The sequence below is a fragment of the Conger conger genome, chromosome 13, assembly GCF_963514075.1.
Source record: "Conger conger chromosome 13, fConCon1.1, whole genome shotgun sequence".
Taxonomy (NCBI): Eukaryota; Metazoa; Chordata; class Actinopteri; order Anguilliformes; family Congridae; genus Conger; species Conger conger.
This window is the reverse complement of record NC_083772.1, coordinates 17,280,188-17,297,689: the sequence shown is the minus strand read 5'-3', so window position 1 is coordinate 17,297,689 and position 17,502 is coordinate 17,280,188. Positions and strand designations below refer to the sequence as shown.

At 43.0% G+C, this 17,502-nt stretch overlaps 1 protein-coding gene across 1 annotated transcript in view; it reads right to left on the bottom strand.

The window, feature by feature from the left end:
- The window catches only part of LOC133108465 (tyrosine-protein kinase receptor UFO-like), a 34,618-nt gene extending 21,966 nt beyond the window's left edge, over nt 1-12,652 (bottom strand). The window contains exons 1-6 of the mRNA XM_061218006.1: nt 12,000-12,652; nt 6,680-6,887; nt 6,236-6,336; nt 5,586-5,768; nt 1,856-1,936; nt 1,037-1,152 (exon numbers count right to left, since the gene is read on the bottom strand). Coding sequence (XP_061073990.1) covers nt 1,037-1,152; nt 1,856-1,936; nt 5,586-5,768; nt 6,236-6,336; nt 6,680-6,887; nt 12,000-12,165 — 855 coding nt within the window. The 5' untranslated portion in view covers nt 12,166-12,652. The remainder of the gene's footprint in view (nt 1-1,036; nt 1,153-1,855; nt 1,937-5,585; nt 5,769-6,235; nt 6,337-6,679; nt 6,888-11,999) is intronic.
- Between the last annotated feature and the right edge of the window lie 4,850 nt (nt 12,653-17,502).

The following is a 17,502-nucleotide window of genomic DNA, read 5'->3' as shown; positions in this document are numbered from 1 at the left end:
ATGTAAGGGGTGGGGAGGAGGATTCATCAGAAACAGATGCTTTCTGGAGGTTTGCTGTATGAGAATGCACCCCTACCGGTTCACATGTAGCAAAGACAGAGAGAGAGGGGGAGAAAGAGAGGAGCATAAAGAGAGTGAGCACGTGCAATAGAGAGAGCTCTGCCATAAAGTATCACTGAATAGACCTAAAATGAATGCAGAGAGAGAAAGAAAGACAGAGAGAGAGAGAGAGAGAGAGAGAGAGGCGTGGCAGTGTTAAGAGCTTGAGAGGCCAGCTCCCCAGACTGAAACCTGATCTTCCTCCACACAGGCCCAGGACCAGAGAAAGAAAGGGCCGGAGGATGGGAGGGGAAGGTGAATGCAAAAATCATTCCCTTTTAACAGCCAGTCTTTCTTTTATAAAGAGATTTGCCTCATTGTCTCACTGCTATCCCCCACCCCCCCACCCCCACACACACAAGCCTGTGTCCTACTGCTGCTATTCAATCAATATTTGTCTTGTCCTTCGACTTTGACTTGTAAAGGCAGGCATTATTCTTTTCTTTGCAGACAGCGAGTTTGGCAAGTTAATTTCATGATTTCAGTGTTTGAGAATAAATTAACTGGACTTATGTATTTGTTAAGTACGAATTAAGTGCAAATGTTGATTGAATCCAGGCCTGTGTTGCTTTTTTTCCCTAATTGTTGTTTCTAATGGTGTTTTTCTGAAGGTGTTTCCATGTATATGCCATAGACTATAATGGCACTTATATTGTTATATATAGATACTGTTGTGATTTTTTGTATTAGCTCTTGTATTGTTGTACTCAGGGTATTCTAGCTGCCAACCATGGTATGCTAGTTTGTAAGTTGATGTATTCTTCATGGGTTCCGCTTGTATCTGTATGGTCACGCTAGGACTTGGAACCGTACTGTCCTCTAGGGTCCTCTTCACACTTGTTCCTGCGTTCAATCTGGACTTCATTGTACATCGCTCTGGAAAAGAGCATCTGCTAAATGCCTTGTAATGTAATGTAATGTAATGCGCTTATCTTACCTGGACAGAGCACAGCATGATGGGATACAGTCCTCCGAAGCCGGGCTGCCAGCTGATATGTAGGCTGGAGTTGCTCACTTCAACTGCCTGGATCTTCTTAGGTGTGGAGGGGATGACTGAGCATAGGAAGAGAGAAATATATATTATGTTTTCATGTGCTTTATCATTTATTTGCTCAATTATTGTCTGTTAAAATATGTTTTCTTCCAAACTATCAAGAGCAATAAAGAGAGCTTGCTTTTTTGCATGCAGCGTATTTATACAGGTAGATATTTATTGAAGAAACTGAGGTTCAGTTCTGTTATCAGGGGTGCAACTGCAGCACCTCTGATACAAAACCTGTTCCCTGACCACTGCAACACAGTACCACTGCAATATGGGTCACAATCAGTGTATTTCATCCAGGGGACCAGGGATTTATACTCCCCCTGAAGCTTGAAAACTCCAGTGGATACCAGCGGTATTAGATCTAGTGCCAAAAAGCTCATTTTCTTTTTCATGAAGTCCATTCTAACCTATGAATTTACCTTTAAACTATGAGTTAAAAAGTTTGTTTGGCCAGTCCTATTTTCCTTCCAAAATTTCACACCAATTACTCTCCAGAGCCCCACAGAAGAAGATTTCAGACCACAGTGTACTTGCACATCTGGTGCCGAATGCCCCATCGTCAAACATGGCTGCCTCTGTGAAGTGGCTTCATGCGCCAATGAGCAGCTCCCATAGGAACCCAAGGGCCCTGTAAGAGGAAGCTGTCGGCAGCTCGTATGGCCCTTCCTGAGATCACCTCAGTGACCTTCTCGCCCTGTCGTTCATCCCTACCTGTCACCATGCCTGAGGCTGACGTGGCCACGCCCTTGCGGTTGTGTGCCTCACAGGAAAAGGTGCTGGTTCTGTTGAGTCCTAAAGAGAGGGAGAGAACGGAGACTGATTAAAAAACACAACTCTGCAAAACACATCAGACTTTGTGTAAATGTGCTGATTCTGCAGGAAACCGCACTCAGCAGATTTGCGCATTATAAACACATATCTGCACGCTTATGAATGTGTGGCGGCAGAAGTTACGGCTTTGGGGCCGAGGTAAAAAAAAATCCTCGTAGACATATTGATGAATATTGCTGAAGAGGGTTTGTTTGATAGTCAATGCGAAAGAGCCCGAAGCAGGAAGTGGTTGGGTTTCTTAAATACAGATTCCAGTCTGGTTCAGAAAAAAGCTGAGCGGTACATTCCTGCTTCTGCTTTCAGGACCGCTGCTGACGAGGCGTGCGCGGTGCACATACACACACACACACACAGTGATTAACATGCTAAAAGCACACACATATACACACACAGTGATGAACACACAAAAAGCACACACACATACACATTTATACACACATATAATACACACATACATCATTACACACTCACACACACGCCGTTACACATGCGCACACTCAGTGATTAACACACACTCACACATGCACACAGTGATGAACACACATAGTGACGAACACACACAAAGAGAGGGAAACACATCTGATTGTGTGCTCCCCATAGCGCCTCTTTGCCAGTTTTGCTGTGCCCACAGTCTTTGGGCGTCTTTGTTTTTGGGGGTTGGCCCTGCCCAGCACTCAGGCCAGGGGTGAGACCTCCAAGGCTTGGGACCAATGAGAGAGAGAGGGAGGGGGTGACTGACCCCACATAACACACATTACACCCCCACCCCCTCCTTTCCGCCAGTCCTGCTTCCTTCCCGCCACTTTCACTTCCACCATCAGTCTCCACAGGGGATTTTGGGTGACTCCTGGGCCTGCTACCCATAATTTCTCTCTTTGTCTGTCCCTTTCTCTCTCTCCCTGTCTCTCCCTCTGTACCTCTCAATTTAAAGTGTGCCTAACTTGCATTACAGGTACACTTGTGTTGCATGAATGACAAACAACAACAAACCTCTCTCTATGTAGCTCACTCTCTCTCTATCTCTCTCTCTTTCTGTCTCTCCCTCTCTCCGTCTCTCTGGAACATTCCTAGCCCCTGAGTAGAGCTGGTTAATGGCGATTAGAAGCAGAGTTGGTGACTCAGGTCCCTTCCTTTCTGCTGGCCTCCTAGCCTCCGGCCACAGCAGCTGCAGCCCAGTCAGATGAAATATGCAAGAGGCTGTGCACGCCCCACCTTACCCCCATCCCTACCCACCCCAAAAATCTCCACCCTGCCCTTTATATACCGTATTTATAAGACGTATCACTCTAAACAGGGTGTTTATACAGTATTTATAAAACTACTCATTCTAAACAGGGTGTTTATACAGCATTTGTAAAGGTTCTCGCTCTAAACAGGGTGTTTATACAGTATTTATAAAGCCTCTCACTCTAAACTGGATGTTTATAATGCATTTATAAAACTTCTCACCCTAAACTAAATGTTTACAATCTTTTATAAAACGTCTCACTCTAAAGCGGATGTTTAGAATGTCTTTGTAAAACTTCTCACTTTAGACAGGTTGCTTATACAGTATATAGAAAGATTATCACTCTAAACAGGGTGTTTATACAATATTTATTAAGCTTCTCATTCTAAACAGGCTGTTTATACAGTATTTATAAAACTTTTCATTCTAAACTGGATGTTTATTATGTATTTATAAAACCTGTTTATATTGTATTTATGTAGCTTCTCATTCTAAATAGGTAATCAGCAACTGTACAATGTTCTAAATGCATCTAATTAAAGGACTAATTAAATTAAAGCATCTAATTAAAAGACTTCCCCCGCCCATCAGAAAGCCTCACACTCTCTACCTGCATGCTGGTGCACCTGTTTACATTTCCAGCTTTTTACCTGTGTGGCTCTCAAATCATCCCTATCCCACATTTCAAATGTATTTCAGATGCCAGCAAAAATGTGAAGAACTACCCTGCAAGATTCCTGGGAGTTTCCCATAAAACGTTGCCTTACGAAGCAGCGATTCTCTCACAGTCACTGCTGAAAAAGGGAAGGAACTCTGGGAAGTTACAGGCACTTGTGAGGAACACCTGGACGTTAGATCTGCTCCTTAAACCTGCTGAAAGAGGCAAAGGTGAGACTGAGTCACCTTTAATCAGCGAGTGTGAACAGGGAAAATAAACTCTATCACACTGTGCGGTGTGGGGTGTCCGAAATGGAGGGAAGCTAATAAACAGCTTTCCGCTCACTGCTCACCCTTAGAGACTTGGGTTAGAGGATGCAGCTCAGTGTACAGGCCTCACATTTGTTAACAGATGAGAGGATGAGAGGGAGATATTCTTCAAGAGAACTGAGGCAAATAATTATTAGAAATAACTGTAACCCTTTGGACACCAGCAGAGTTTCCAGCAGCTACAATGTTAACCCTTTGAAGAGCGGGTTTTTTCGGGATGTTCTTTTTTTTTTTTTAAGTTCTAAGTCAGTGTTTTAGAACACCATTGCTTTCAATTACCAGTTGTGATTTTGTACTTCCCTTCGCACTTTATTGTATGTCACTCTGAATAAGAGCATCTGCCAAATGACTGGAATGTCATGTTCAACATTCTAACCACATCCTTGTGATCTTACACCTAAAGGGTTGAAAGAAAAATTGATGTTCGCCAATATTCAGAACAAGATTCTTCTTTTCCATGACTGGACTGTTTTGGTTGATTGTTTTCTGTTTTTATTGATAATGATAATTGATCATTCCCAGGGATCTGTGGTAGTGATTTTACCACCATCTGAAGAGTTATGGTTCACAAGCAGCAGGTAATAATGTAATTCAGCACTGCTGTTAAATGAAACAAAATGAAAATCTGTTTGTACAGGTGCCTTGCTCGGAGGTTATTTTTAGAGAAGTGGATGAGTATGTGAATCCAGCACTTCAGCCAGTGTGAAGGCACAGAAGGTGCCTTACAAGCAGCCTGATCCAAGACATTTCACACTATGGGTTCAGGTGTGGGTGTAAAAGTTGCTGAAAAGGATTTAGCAGAATCCATGGGATGAACTGGAATGGGGGAGGGGGGAACACTGCCTTTGAGGTGCATAATAATTTTACCTCTAATGTTTAGCCTGGAAGTGAGATCAGTGGTGAGACTGTGTGTTGATATCAGTGAAGTGAATGTGACATTGATATCAGTGCAGTGACTGTGATGTTGATATCAATGCAGTGTCTGAGATGTTGATATCAGTCCAGTGTCTGAGATGTTGATATCAGTCCAGTCTCTGTGATCTTGATTATCAGTCTACCGTTTGTCATAATGATATCAGTGCAGTGACTGTGATGATGATATTGGTCCAGTGTCTGTGATGCTAATATCAGTGCAGTGACTGTGATGTTCATATCAGTGCAGTGACTGCAATGTTTATATCAGTACAGTTACTATGGTGTTGATATCAGTGCAGTGACTGTGATGTTGATATCCATGCAGAGACTGCAACATTGATATCAGTACATTTACTGTAGTGCTGATATCAGTGCAGTGAATGTGATGCTGATATCCATGCGGAGACTGTGATCTTTATATGAGTGCAGACTGTGATGTTGATATCAGTACAGTGACTGATGCTGATATGAGTCCAGTACCTGTGAGGTGAAGTGTAGAAGGTGACAAGGAAACTGGATCCTCCAGGGTGTTGAGGGGAGCCCCGTCCTGCAGCCAGATGACCCGGACCGGTTCTGGAGGCCCATGGGCCACACAGTGCAGACTCAGGCTAGTGTTGGCTTCGACCGACCGGTCCTGGGGCTCCACGGAGAAATGGGGAAGACCTGAGACACAAGAAAATGAAACACAGAGAGTTGTCACTAGGTGGAATAGTTTGTCAGGTCATATAGTGGAGGTGGGAACTCTGAGAGGCTTTCAAGACCAGACTTGATAAGGTGCTAGATGCTGTCTCGCTTTTAAGTAAACTAAGCAGTAGGTACACTTTAGTGGTAGGAACACACAACCGCCACAGCAACATACATGCACACAAACTCTCACATAGAAACCACACAAAGGCTGATGTGTACAGACGTGTAATTATAGGCCTGCTTCAGAGAGGCTTCAGCAGAACTGTGGAGCGATAAACACACCGCTCAACCTGAGCAGTGTGCCCTGCCAGTGGGGAAGTTTGTGTGTGACAGTAACTTGATACATACACACACACACACACACACACACACATTCATGCGCACACATTGCCGCACTACGCACACACACACATACACGCACACACACACACATGCAACCTCACCTTCTAGCTGAATGCTTCCCTCCAGTGATACGGTCTCCTGCCCTCCAAACACCACCACACACCGGTACGCCCCCATATCTGACAGCTGGACCTCCTCAATCCTGCTCACACACACACACACACACACACACACACACACACACATGTTAACACTATGATAGTGTAACAACATACACAGATATTAACACTTTGATAATGTTACAGCACACATAGACAGTGTAACAGAGTAGCACCCCTGGCCCATAACACAGACAGATGGCACATCTGCTGATGCCATACGACACATAAACAGAGAAACAGACAGACAGATGGACAGATAGATGGGCAGCACACTTGAAGATGCTGATGCCCTAAGACAGACACACAGGCAGACAAACAGACGGACAGACATACAGACGGGCGGACAGACATACAGACAGACGGGCGGACGGACAGGTGGCCCACCAGAGGTTGCTGATGCTCATCCAGCTGTCCTCACTAATGGGGACCTGCATCTGGTCTGTGTTGGCCAGATCCAGGGGCTCCTGGTCTTTCTGCCAAACCACGTCTGGAGGGTCGATCTCCGCCAGGTCCCCCTGCAGTCTGCACTGCAGCCGCACTGGCTTCCCCAGCGACGACGTCACGTTCTCCGGGCTCTGCACGAACCGCAGCCCTGGATCCAAAGAGCAGAGGAGACTTTAGCTCAGGCGGAGAGAGCAGTCGTCTGGCAGTCACAGGGTTGCCGGTTCGATCCCGCACTAGGTGTGTCAAAGTGTCCCTGAGCAAGACACCTAACCCCTAAATGCTCCTGACGAGCTGGTTGGTGCCTTGCATGGCAGCCAATCACTGTTGGTGTGTGAGTGTGTGTATGAATGGGCAAATGAGAAGCATCAATTGTACGCTTTGGGTAAAGGCGCTATATAAATGCCAACTATTTACACAGGCAGGAAGTGACCCAAATCTGATTCTTTACACATATCTCACACCTATCTGAGCAGGTTCAGCAAGTCATCACGTGGAACTGGATATTGTCGACACATTTGTGTTTGTACGAGCCCTATATCTGATGCACATCCGATACCTGGTCATGCAACCCAGCCATCTAATAACTGAACAGGTCTAATCGGATATCATATTTTTGGCCTCCTCAAATGCTTTTTTTTGTCACTCCCTGTCTAAGTGTTTACTCACATCATCACTTCTAAATAGAAATAATACACATGCAGTTTGTTGAAAAACAAGTGTTTGATCTAGCCATTTGGAAAATGATTGCATAGATAGTTGCCCTGAATTGGCTGCTGAGAGAAAGGAAATCACAAAAACCAGAAAGCACAGCAGCCCTCCAGGACCGGAGTTTAAGACCTGTGCTCTAGACAGAGAGATAGAGTTGGAGCGATAGAGATGGAGAGAGTGAGAGAGAGATAGAAAAAGGGAGTGCATGTGAGGTTGTGTCTGCTGGATGACATGCCTCTATTGTACGTCCATGAGTACTGGGTATTCAGAAATGTCTGTATCAGAGGCACATTTTTGGGGTGAGTCGGGTGGATAATGTAGCACAGAGAGAGAGGGGCTTGGAGCTGAAGGGCATAAACAAGGCCCGCATCAGGCCTGCCTTTATAACGTACCGCGGCAGTCTTTCTGAACTGTGTCACTGGACCCACACAGGCTTTCAGCCTCTTTCCCTCTCTTTCTCTCCCTCCCTCCCTCTTTATCTCTCTGAACTCCATCCAAAACACCACCCCCTTTTGGGTTGCCTCTCTGCCCTGTCTGCCAGGGCTTTGTACACAACAACATGAAAGAGAAAAACACACACACATGTACACACACATGCACAGACACACTCAGAAAGCCCTCTGCATGTGAGGCTCAACAACAGAGATTTGTGTAACGGAGTCAGCCAGAGACAGCCAGCATCACATATTGTTATGTCTTCCCCCTGCAACAGTTCATCACAGTGCTTGATAAATATCTCTCTTTTCTAAACACCCCCTTCTCTCATTCTCCCTCTTTCTTTCTTGCTGGGTTTGAATGAGGTCACTCAGTTCAGAAACACTTCACTAATCAGACAAACTACCTCCAGGGAATTTATTACATCTAACTATAAAAAATACAGTGTGAGTCCAAACAATATATATCACAAATGCACTTTCTTTCCATCAACTTTGGGAATGAAAATGATTGTTTATTTTTTCCCTAATCATGGGCTTTAAAATTAGAGACAAAGAGCTTGAGTAGTATCAAAGTTCAAATATACGCATGTAACCCTAACCCTACTCTCATTCAACATGCTAACGTAAAGAAGGCAAACAAGACAGGAATACTTTAGTCCCGCCTGCCTCACTTCCCCTCACAGATCCTGGGAGATTTTCTCAGGCTTGTCAGCCCACTGCCCCTGTCTGTTTTAAAGGCGAACCTCTGACCTGTCACCTCTGACCCCTGCAGAGTAACTCCTTTTTATCAAGCTGTCATGGCGACCAGGACTGCAGGACAGCATGTACTCAAACATGCGCATTCACACATCTATACGGCCACGCCCAGTTTTATGTCTTACACGGGGGAATCAATACAATGAATGAATGCAACAGATGCACTCAGTCAGTTAATAGTAAATCTACTTTTTGATTTTGCTGAAAACATTTTGTTTGGACTTCGAAATAAGAGCCTTTGACATATGCAACATTCCAACTGAAGGAAGCACAAAAGACTCTCTCTTTTTCTCTCTCTCACACACACACACACACACACACACACACACAATGTTATGTGATCCAGCTCTAAATACTGAGGAGGCACGCTGTTCCAGTTTTGAAGTCTTATCTCTGGTGATCCCTTTCACAACCATGGCCTACTGTCACTTCCGAAAAAGATTGAACTCATTTCCCTTTTTCATGCTTGAGTGTTTGAGTTCAGTTGCACCATGCTAAAGTGCACTGGTATTCAAAAATAGCTACAAATGTCCAGGATTACAAAGTTCAAAGGCACCTCCGTGTGTGTGTATGTGTGTGCATCATTTTTGTGTGTGTTCGGGTTTGTGTGTGCACCACATAATTACTATTAAATCGTTAGGAGTTTGTATACATGACAGTTGATTTAGCCTTCAATATTTGCTTTGAGTCTTTACTCAAGCACATTGGATTAGAAATGAATAAATTAATATGAGGTTACAGTGCGGACTGTCAGTATTAATTTGAGGATCTGTATTGGGTGAACCAATTTCTATACAGTTCCCTCACCTAAGGGCAGCAAGGGTCATTTGTAATTAGTAAATTGCCTGCTAAACTGTTCCTGGGCCAGCTGTGTGTCATTGCATCATTAATTCATTCACAAGAAAGACACATCTAGAATCAACTCTTGACCTTTTGTTAGATTTCCTGTTCACGGACCAAATACTGCAATGACACACAGCTGGTCAACAGCTGAGCAGCCTACTGTCCAATTACTTTTCCCCCTAAAAATAGAGGAACTGTGTATAAAGGCTTGCACTTCCTACCCAGTTCACCCCATATGGATGTAAATACCAACAAATTAGAGCTTACGCACTTCAACCTCATTTTCATTGTTTAACTTTACATCCAATGTGCTGGAGTACAGAGCCAAAACAACAAAAACTGTCACTGTTAAAATAACTACCAACTGCACGCTAAATGCATATGTGTGCATGTTTGGGTGTGTGCTTGTGTGTGTAGTACAGGAATTTGATTTCCTTTCCTGCTACTTCCCCCCCTTCTTCCCTCCTTCGTCTATTCTGTCTTATTCCCCTTTTATCTTGTTCTCATAGTCTTTCTCTCATACTCTTTACATAAAAATGTTTAGCCTTTCATCAGTTACTCTTATCAAGAGCGTATGCAGGTTAGGTGCCTTGTTCAAAGCTAGGATGCAATACTTACTTATACATCTGATTTGTCTAAAGGAAGGAACATGCAAAAGAAAATAGCAAATACCAAAGTAATTCTAATCCAATTGAAAATATCATTGTACATTATATCATATATACATTATATCCCTCCTTACATTAAGAAGATGCTTTTATCCAAAGCGGCTTACACTTGATTAGACTAAGCAGGGGACAATCCTCCATGGAGCAATGTGGGGTTAAGGAGCAGTTGTGCGGATCTTATCGTGACTACACTGGGGATTTAACCATCCCAGTCATGTACCTTGACCACTAGGCTACAGTCCGCCCTGCATCCTTCACTTTTCTCCTCACCCCCATCACTCACTCTTCTCTCTGTCTGTCTGTCTCTCTCTCTCTCTCTCTCTGTCTCTCTCATACATTCCTTTTCATGCCATTCCACACATTGATAATGCACTGGCATTCCCCTGTCTCTTTCTCTCCCCCCTTCCTCCCCCCACTAGTGCGCCTGAAACTATCCATCATTTCTCCTGTCTGAATCAGCGGTAGTTCTGAGTCACTTCAACACAACACCCCCGCCACCCCGCACCCCATCCCTCTGCCCTGGCAAAGCACGCCACTATCAGAATTTAAACAGCGTCGCTTTTCATTGCTAATCTCACCACGATAAGGGCCTCTGAAGTGTAGGTTAAAAGGAGTCTAATTCGCACAATATACTTCTGTTGTTCTATTCCTATTAAACAATTCCCCTTGTCGAGAAAGGCTTCCGGAAAAGTTGTTTTCTTTTCTTTTTTCCCCAGAAACGTGCACACTCTCTCTCTCTCTCTCTCTCTCTCTCTCTCTCTCTCTCTCTCTCTCTCTTTGGTGGAGACAGATTTGCTGTTCCCATGTAGCGAATGATAGTGATTAATCATTTCGGACTGCAGGAACCACATCATTCTGAAGGATCGCCCGTTGAGATCTGACGGACTGTGCCGAAGGATCTCAAGACATCACATGACATGTTTACGCCGTTCCCTTGTCCCATACATTATCACACAAGAGCCCAAATCCTCCCGCACACAGCGATCTTAGCAATAGTGCATAAATCAAGCGGTGCGTCCTTGTCCCCACAGCGCTAGCTAATTAAAAGCTTAATTCGGTACCTGCAGCCGTAAATGTTTCCTGTGTCCTTCCGTGTCTTAGAATGAAAGAAAATAACGATATCCTCACCTGCCTTATAATGAAAGAACATTTAAAGTAGTCTAAGGCATTTCAATATTCTCGGTTCAATGTCAGATGCACTTGACTACCTTTGACTGTTATCATATTGCATATTGATATTGACATTGTTCCAGTGTTGTCAATGCCTAATCTATATTCATATACTATTATATTTTAAATAATTGGCGCACAAATTGAAAGCAAAAGGAACAAGGGAAATAATGAATAAGTTTTTGTCACAGGATGCTAATATTTTTGTCAATCTTCACGGTTGTCAGGGTGTTTTCAGATGCTGTGTTTTTCGGTGGGAACTTTATTGGTGGGAATAGGGTCCCTGTTCTGTAATGGGCATTGTACACCGCGGATAATGCATACAGCGCTCGCGTCTCCATCCATTGAATGCCTCCACCTCCACCCCGACCCCCCGCCTCTAATCCTTGCACGGGTTTACTCACATGGATCTTACTCCATGGGGGTACCCTTCGTGCCCCATGAAATTAGTTTCCTCTGTAATTGTGGTTTTTGTTTCCACTGAAAACAAGGTTGCGCTAATTTTACAAGTTTAAAAACAACCGGTCATTTTGGCATCAGCTTTATACGTTATTTTCCACCCGTGCATTTGTTTAGATAGGCTATGAACTGGGACATTGAAAAAGGAAAAAAAGGAAAAAGAAAGATAATAAAAGCGACACTATTGTACTTTGGCACGACAATGTGTCAAAAGCTTACCAAAATAAGTGTCCGAGTTCACCAGCATCGGGAGGAAAACAGTGAAGAGCAGCGTCCCCGCGCAGGCGGTCCTCATCGTCTCTCTACGCGGTGATCCCACAGTTCGATTATAATTATTTGCTCGTCTCTTGATCTTCTCGAAACTTTGCGCGGAAAATGTCCTCATCACCTCATCTTCCCAAGAAGGCTCTGTCAGACCCACGAAAAAAACTCAAACAAAAAAAGTTGGGTAGAGAGAGGTTTACGGTTACCCGTTCAAATGATGTCGATCAGGCAATTGTACAGGTAGAAGTTTATACTCTTCTTGTTTTTTCCTTTTATGGCTATTTGAAATGTGCGAATTCGAACGAAATCAGGACCTATGTTGTCAACTCAACCAAATTAAGAAAGGCAACCTGTTTTATACGTTGTTCCAATAGAAATCTCCCATCTGTTTTTGAGAAGCAAGTGCAGGTTGTATTCCACCGAGTTAGAAGTTAATCCATTCTTTTACCAACTTTAGTAAAAAGCCGTTAAAAGTGTAAAAGTCTTTTTTTCCAGAAATGGAGTAAAACAAAGTATGTTCCCGCCTTCCCACAGTTTTCTGCTTTCCTCCTCTTTTCTCCCTTATCTATTCTCTCATCTAAGGACCGTGTCCCTACTCCCTTGCTTTTTCTTCCCCTTCAAACAAGACCCAGATTCTTTAACTAAACTCTTTCTATTCTATCGTTCCCTCCTCCCCCTCTCCCCTCTCTCTCACGCCCTCCCCCGTTTCTCTGTTTCACTCTCCCAGGAGACAAAAACATATTTGGCGTTACGATTTTATATTAGTCATACATTTAGTTATTTTTTACATTTTACATTTCTGCCAATGTTTACTTTCCGTACTGTTGTTATTTCTACACGTTTATGCTGATACTTAAATTGGCATCGAATGACACACTTGATTGTATGTTGTGTGCAACTAAAACGCGAAGTCGCCATTATAAAATGTAAAATAAAATTAATAATAATAATTATACATATTATATATATATATATATATATATATATATATATATATATATATATATATATATATGAAAGTTATATAAATGAGTTTAAGAATGGGGTTCAACAACATGCAGTTATTTCAACTGTAGGCTTTCAAATAAGTTGGCATGGTGACGTTTTGACAGCAGATTCGTCAAATGTTTTTTGCCATTGACAAAGGTCCAAATGGGGGAAAAAATGGGGGGAAAAGTCAACAACAAAGTAGAAAGTGTGTTCGTTCTGTGGCCCCCTAATCTTTTCTGAAATGTCGCCGCAACAGCAGCGCTCTCTCAGTCAGGCACGAGAGAAAATGTTTATTCTTTTAAACGGATTCAACATTCTTCAGTGTGTCGCGTCGTTACTGACTTTTTAAGTAGTTCATAAACACATCCTGCATCACTGAATTGGTAAATGTTTGGAAAGTAATTTAAATTCCCTCTCTGTCTGTCTGTCTGTCTGTCTGTATGCGCACACACGCACGCACGCACGCACACGTCTGCGCAAACATGCACATGCATACACGAATTGGCAAAGGTTAAGTCGTTTAACAGACTCTTTCACACAGATTCGCTTGCAAAGTGCGCACAGAAAAGTTATTGCAAAAAAAATAATAATAAAGATGCCAGTTCACAACCTGTAGTAAGAGTTATGAGGCAATCTGACAACAGAACCTGAAGTGCCTTAGCAGGAACACTGGATGAAGTAGAAGCCTGAACGAAATCACTTGCAGTGTTGTTTAGGCTTGTGTGTGCTGAAATAAGCCCTGTGGGATCGTACATGCTGAGACAGGGTGCTGCAGCCAGAAAACCAGAGTGACACCAATGGAGAAAGCGAGGGGGGAGACAGAGAAAACCTTTACAAGTTTATAACCCCCTTTATTTGGACATGAATTTGCTTTCTATACGACACTTCCTGTGCTAATTATGCTAATAAACAAACAATTACTATAGCATATCATATCACATTATGCTAATAAACAAACAAATACAACCGTACTAAAAGAAAAACAGCCAAGTGGTTACATAGACACGCACACCCAGAAAGAGAGAGATCACCCACTCAATCAGTCAATATAAGAAGATAATCTTCACAGTTTACTTACTATATATACACACAGATAAACTGTATATCACCATATAAAACTATAAAAGATTGTAGAAGCAGAGAAAGAGAGGGGGGTAATTCCATTATGCACCAACAGAAACAAAACAAATAAACGGTGCCTCAGCATTCTGCTTTCCCGCGCCAGTTTAGCAGGGCGCAGCGTGAAGTGGGGTGCTGTTTTTTGGGGGGATGGTCTGGTGTGTGCGACGCTGGCCCTTTAAGAGCACGCTGGGCTGCGGTGGAGTTCCCAGGGTCCTTAATGGAGATGGAGTGAGCATGAGAAAGACCCCTTTGTATCACCCTTCTTTTCAAAAGGAGAGACCGGGACCCTGGGCCTCGCACTGCGCGCACACACACACACACACACACACACACACACAGAGTAATGGGGTGAAGAGAAAAGAGAGAGACAACAAGAGAGGGGTGTCCATAAGGAGAGAAACAGGCAATACAGTCACAACCTTTTTATTATTAGGAGTTTGGGGATGTTGGGTGGAGGATGCGTTAAAGCAGAGAGACATTATCAGATGGAATCATCTGACTTTATTTGGAGCTTCCTCTTAAAATCCTGCAGAACTGGCTGAACCTGGAAAACTATTCCCACGTAGCTGGCATCAGCAAGGATCGGGAATGTCTTCTGCCCCCGGGGAGTACGGATATTCTGCTCTCGGAAACTAATGCTAATGCTCTTCATCCCACAGACAGACAGGAGTTTGTCAGACACCTCAACTCCCAACCCTGTCGATCAGCTGTCACTTTACATTGGTGAAATGATGAATTAAGGAGAGATGGAAGTGAGGGAAGGAGGGAGAGAGGGATGACTGTAATTCAGAGTATTTGGACACACTTGTAGTCTTAGGTGTGCTTTACCTGTGCAGGTAAAGACAGGTGAAGCGAGTGCTGAGAGACTGCAGGAGGTGAGCTGGTAAGCCACTGCTTCAGAGCTGGACCTGGGTCAGGTATGCCTTTAAAAAGCTTGCAACAGTCCTGCAGTCCGCAAAGTCTACGTCCATATGAACAGGAAAATGCTCTCAATATTGGAGCAAAATAACGATTCCTTGAGGAATCTGCAGCCTAAAGAATGTACAGTGTAAACCCAAAATTCTAAGTCGGTGTTCTAGAATGTTCTATAATGCCATTTCTTTCAATTACCAGTAGTGATTGTTACATCAGTATTAGAATGTTCAGGCAAGAACATTTTCATAATATATTTGTGATCTCACACCATAAAGGGTTAAGTGGTAATGGGACTAGGACTAATTAATACCCCACCACACACACACACACACACACACACACCCCTTCCCTGTTCTGCATTCCCATGCATTCAGCAAAACACAACCCTCCTGAGTGAGGTGTAGTCAAAAGTCTCAAACAGGGAACAAGAAAGTCGAAAGAAAAGACTTGCATTCAAAAAGAAAGAAAAAGCAATGCATTCATTTGAAATTTGATCCCCCCACCCCCCTTTTTTTCTGAAGGACACCAAAATACTGATTAATGCTGCCCCCTTGAGGTGGAAATTTGCAATAACATCTACAGGGAAAAGCATTAGGGGGGGGGGGGGGGGTTGTTAGGTGTTATTAGCTGCCTGGAATTTTGGTCTTCATAATTGATTCATAATGGTCTCATATTGCCTCACACATATTCTTCAACATCCAGTTTGTGTGTCATTCATATGTTGTAAATAACTTTATTTAACAAAATTAAATAAAACATTTTAACAGACCAATAAGTAACTACTGTATTGCTGCAAATGTGGTTCAAATCTTTTTTTTTTTTTTTTGACTGTTAAACTTAAGTTCTATTCTTGATTTCATTTTCAAATTGAATTTTAATTCGGGCACAGATTTGGATTAATCTCACTTTCTTTCTCTTTCTATCTCATAGACTACAATACATATACAAACGTTCCTAAGAAATATGCATAATCAATTTGCAGTACATTTCCAAATGTGCAAATTCTGGCTTAGTGCAATAATAAACCATTTTTTGGCCCCAATACCAGAATAGGCCTCTCCATAATTTGTGTTTCTTTTTTCTGTAGTTGTAGAATGTGATTGGAATATGGCCCATGTGACACTGTCAGTGGTGATTTAGTTACCATTTTGGGCATGTGAATAGTTCTGTTGGCCGAGGTGGGGGTAAGTTTTGTGTGAAGTGCAGCTTTCGTTTATGTGCATACAGTCAAAAAGGATCCCAGAAGAACATCCAAAAACCTGCAGGTTTTAGCCTCAGATAATATCAGTGTTCCTGAAGCTACGATATCAAACAGACTGGGCAAAGAGGGGATTAATGAGAGTGTAGCAATGTGGAAACCAGTACTAATCAAGAGAAACATCGATGCTAATCTCACAATTGCAAAAAAGGGACCTGGATGATAATGTTCTATGGACAGATGAGTTAAAAGTGGAACTTTTCAAACCTGCAGACACTGCAGCCCTCCAGGACTAAGTCCAGGACTCCAACCCCCCCCCCCCCCCCCCCCCAACCCCCTGAATAAGCACAGAGGTGAGACAGGACCTGAAGCGCACCGTCACGGTGACTCCCAGCATCACCACGGTATCTCAGTAGCACTCTAGTGTTTATGTGCTGTTTTTGGCTTTGATTCCATTACAGTAATGATTTGCAGCTGCCAGTTTTTTATGTAGGTAAAAGGGCTGTAGGTGAGTGTGTGTTCAAAACAGGGTGATAAACTACAGATGGTCTATTTTAACAACATGCTTCACACACTGACAACTCCCTGCACCCCTATATATACACACACACACGCACACATCTGCAATTCTCTCAGATTGACTGTGTGTCTTCTGTCCCTCATCAAATTCATACCTCCAGCAACTCAGGATGGCGCTAATGATTCTTCTGTGTTTCACCCTTTAAATTCAGTGTTACTTTCTGCTACCCACAACATACTACTGAGCGTGATATTATAATTAGCATCTATTCAAATCAATAAATACAGAATGCACTCACTGTATTCAATAATGCATAGTTTGATGCATGATTAGGAATTGCAAAACATTGTTGGACGACAATCTGTGCCACAATTCTGGCCCCAGTGAGTAAGTTACCTGCAAAAAAAACCCATCTGTTTACAAACCACCACTATTTCTAAATGCACAAAAAACACAAACAGACAAACAAGACTATTTCAGTGTATCTGTGATTGAAAATGAAAGCAGAAATATGATGACCTACCAGTTATAACGAAATAATTGATCTACTGTCATTCTATTGGCTGGAGACATCAGCTGTGAGGGAGAGTGCACTGTGTATCGGAAGTTATGTGGTTTACCTATGTCCTCTAAAGCTGAAACATGTGCCAATTTCCTTATCTACTGGGGGAAAGTGGGTATGAGAGGATTATAAATGCTGTGAGACTACGGGT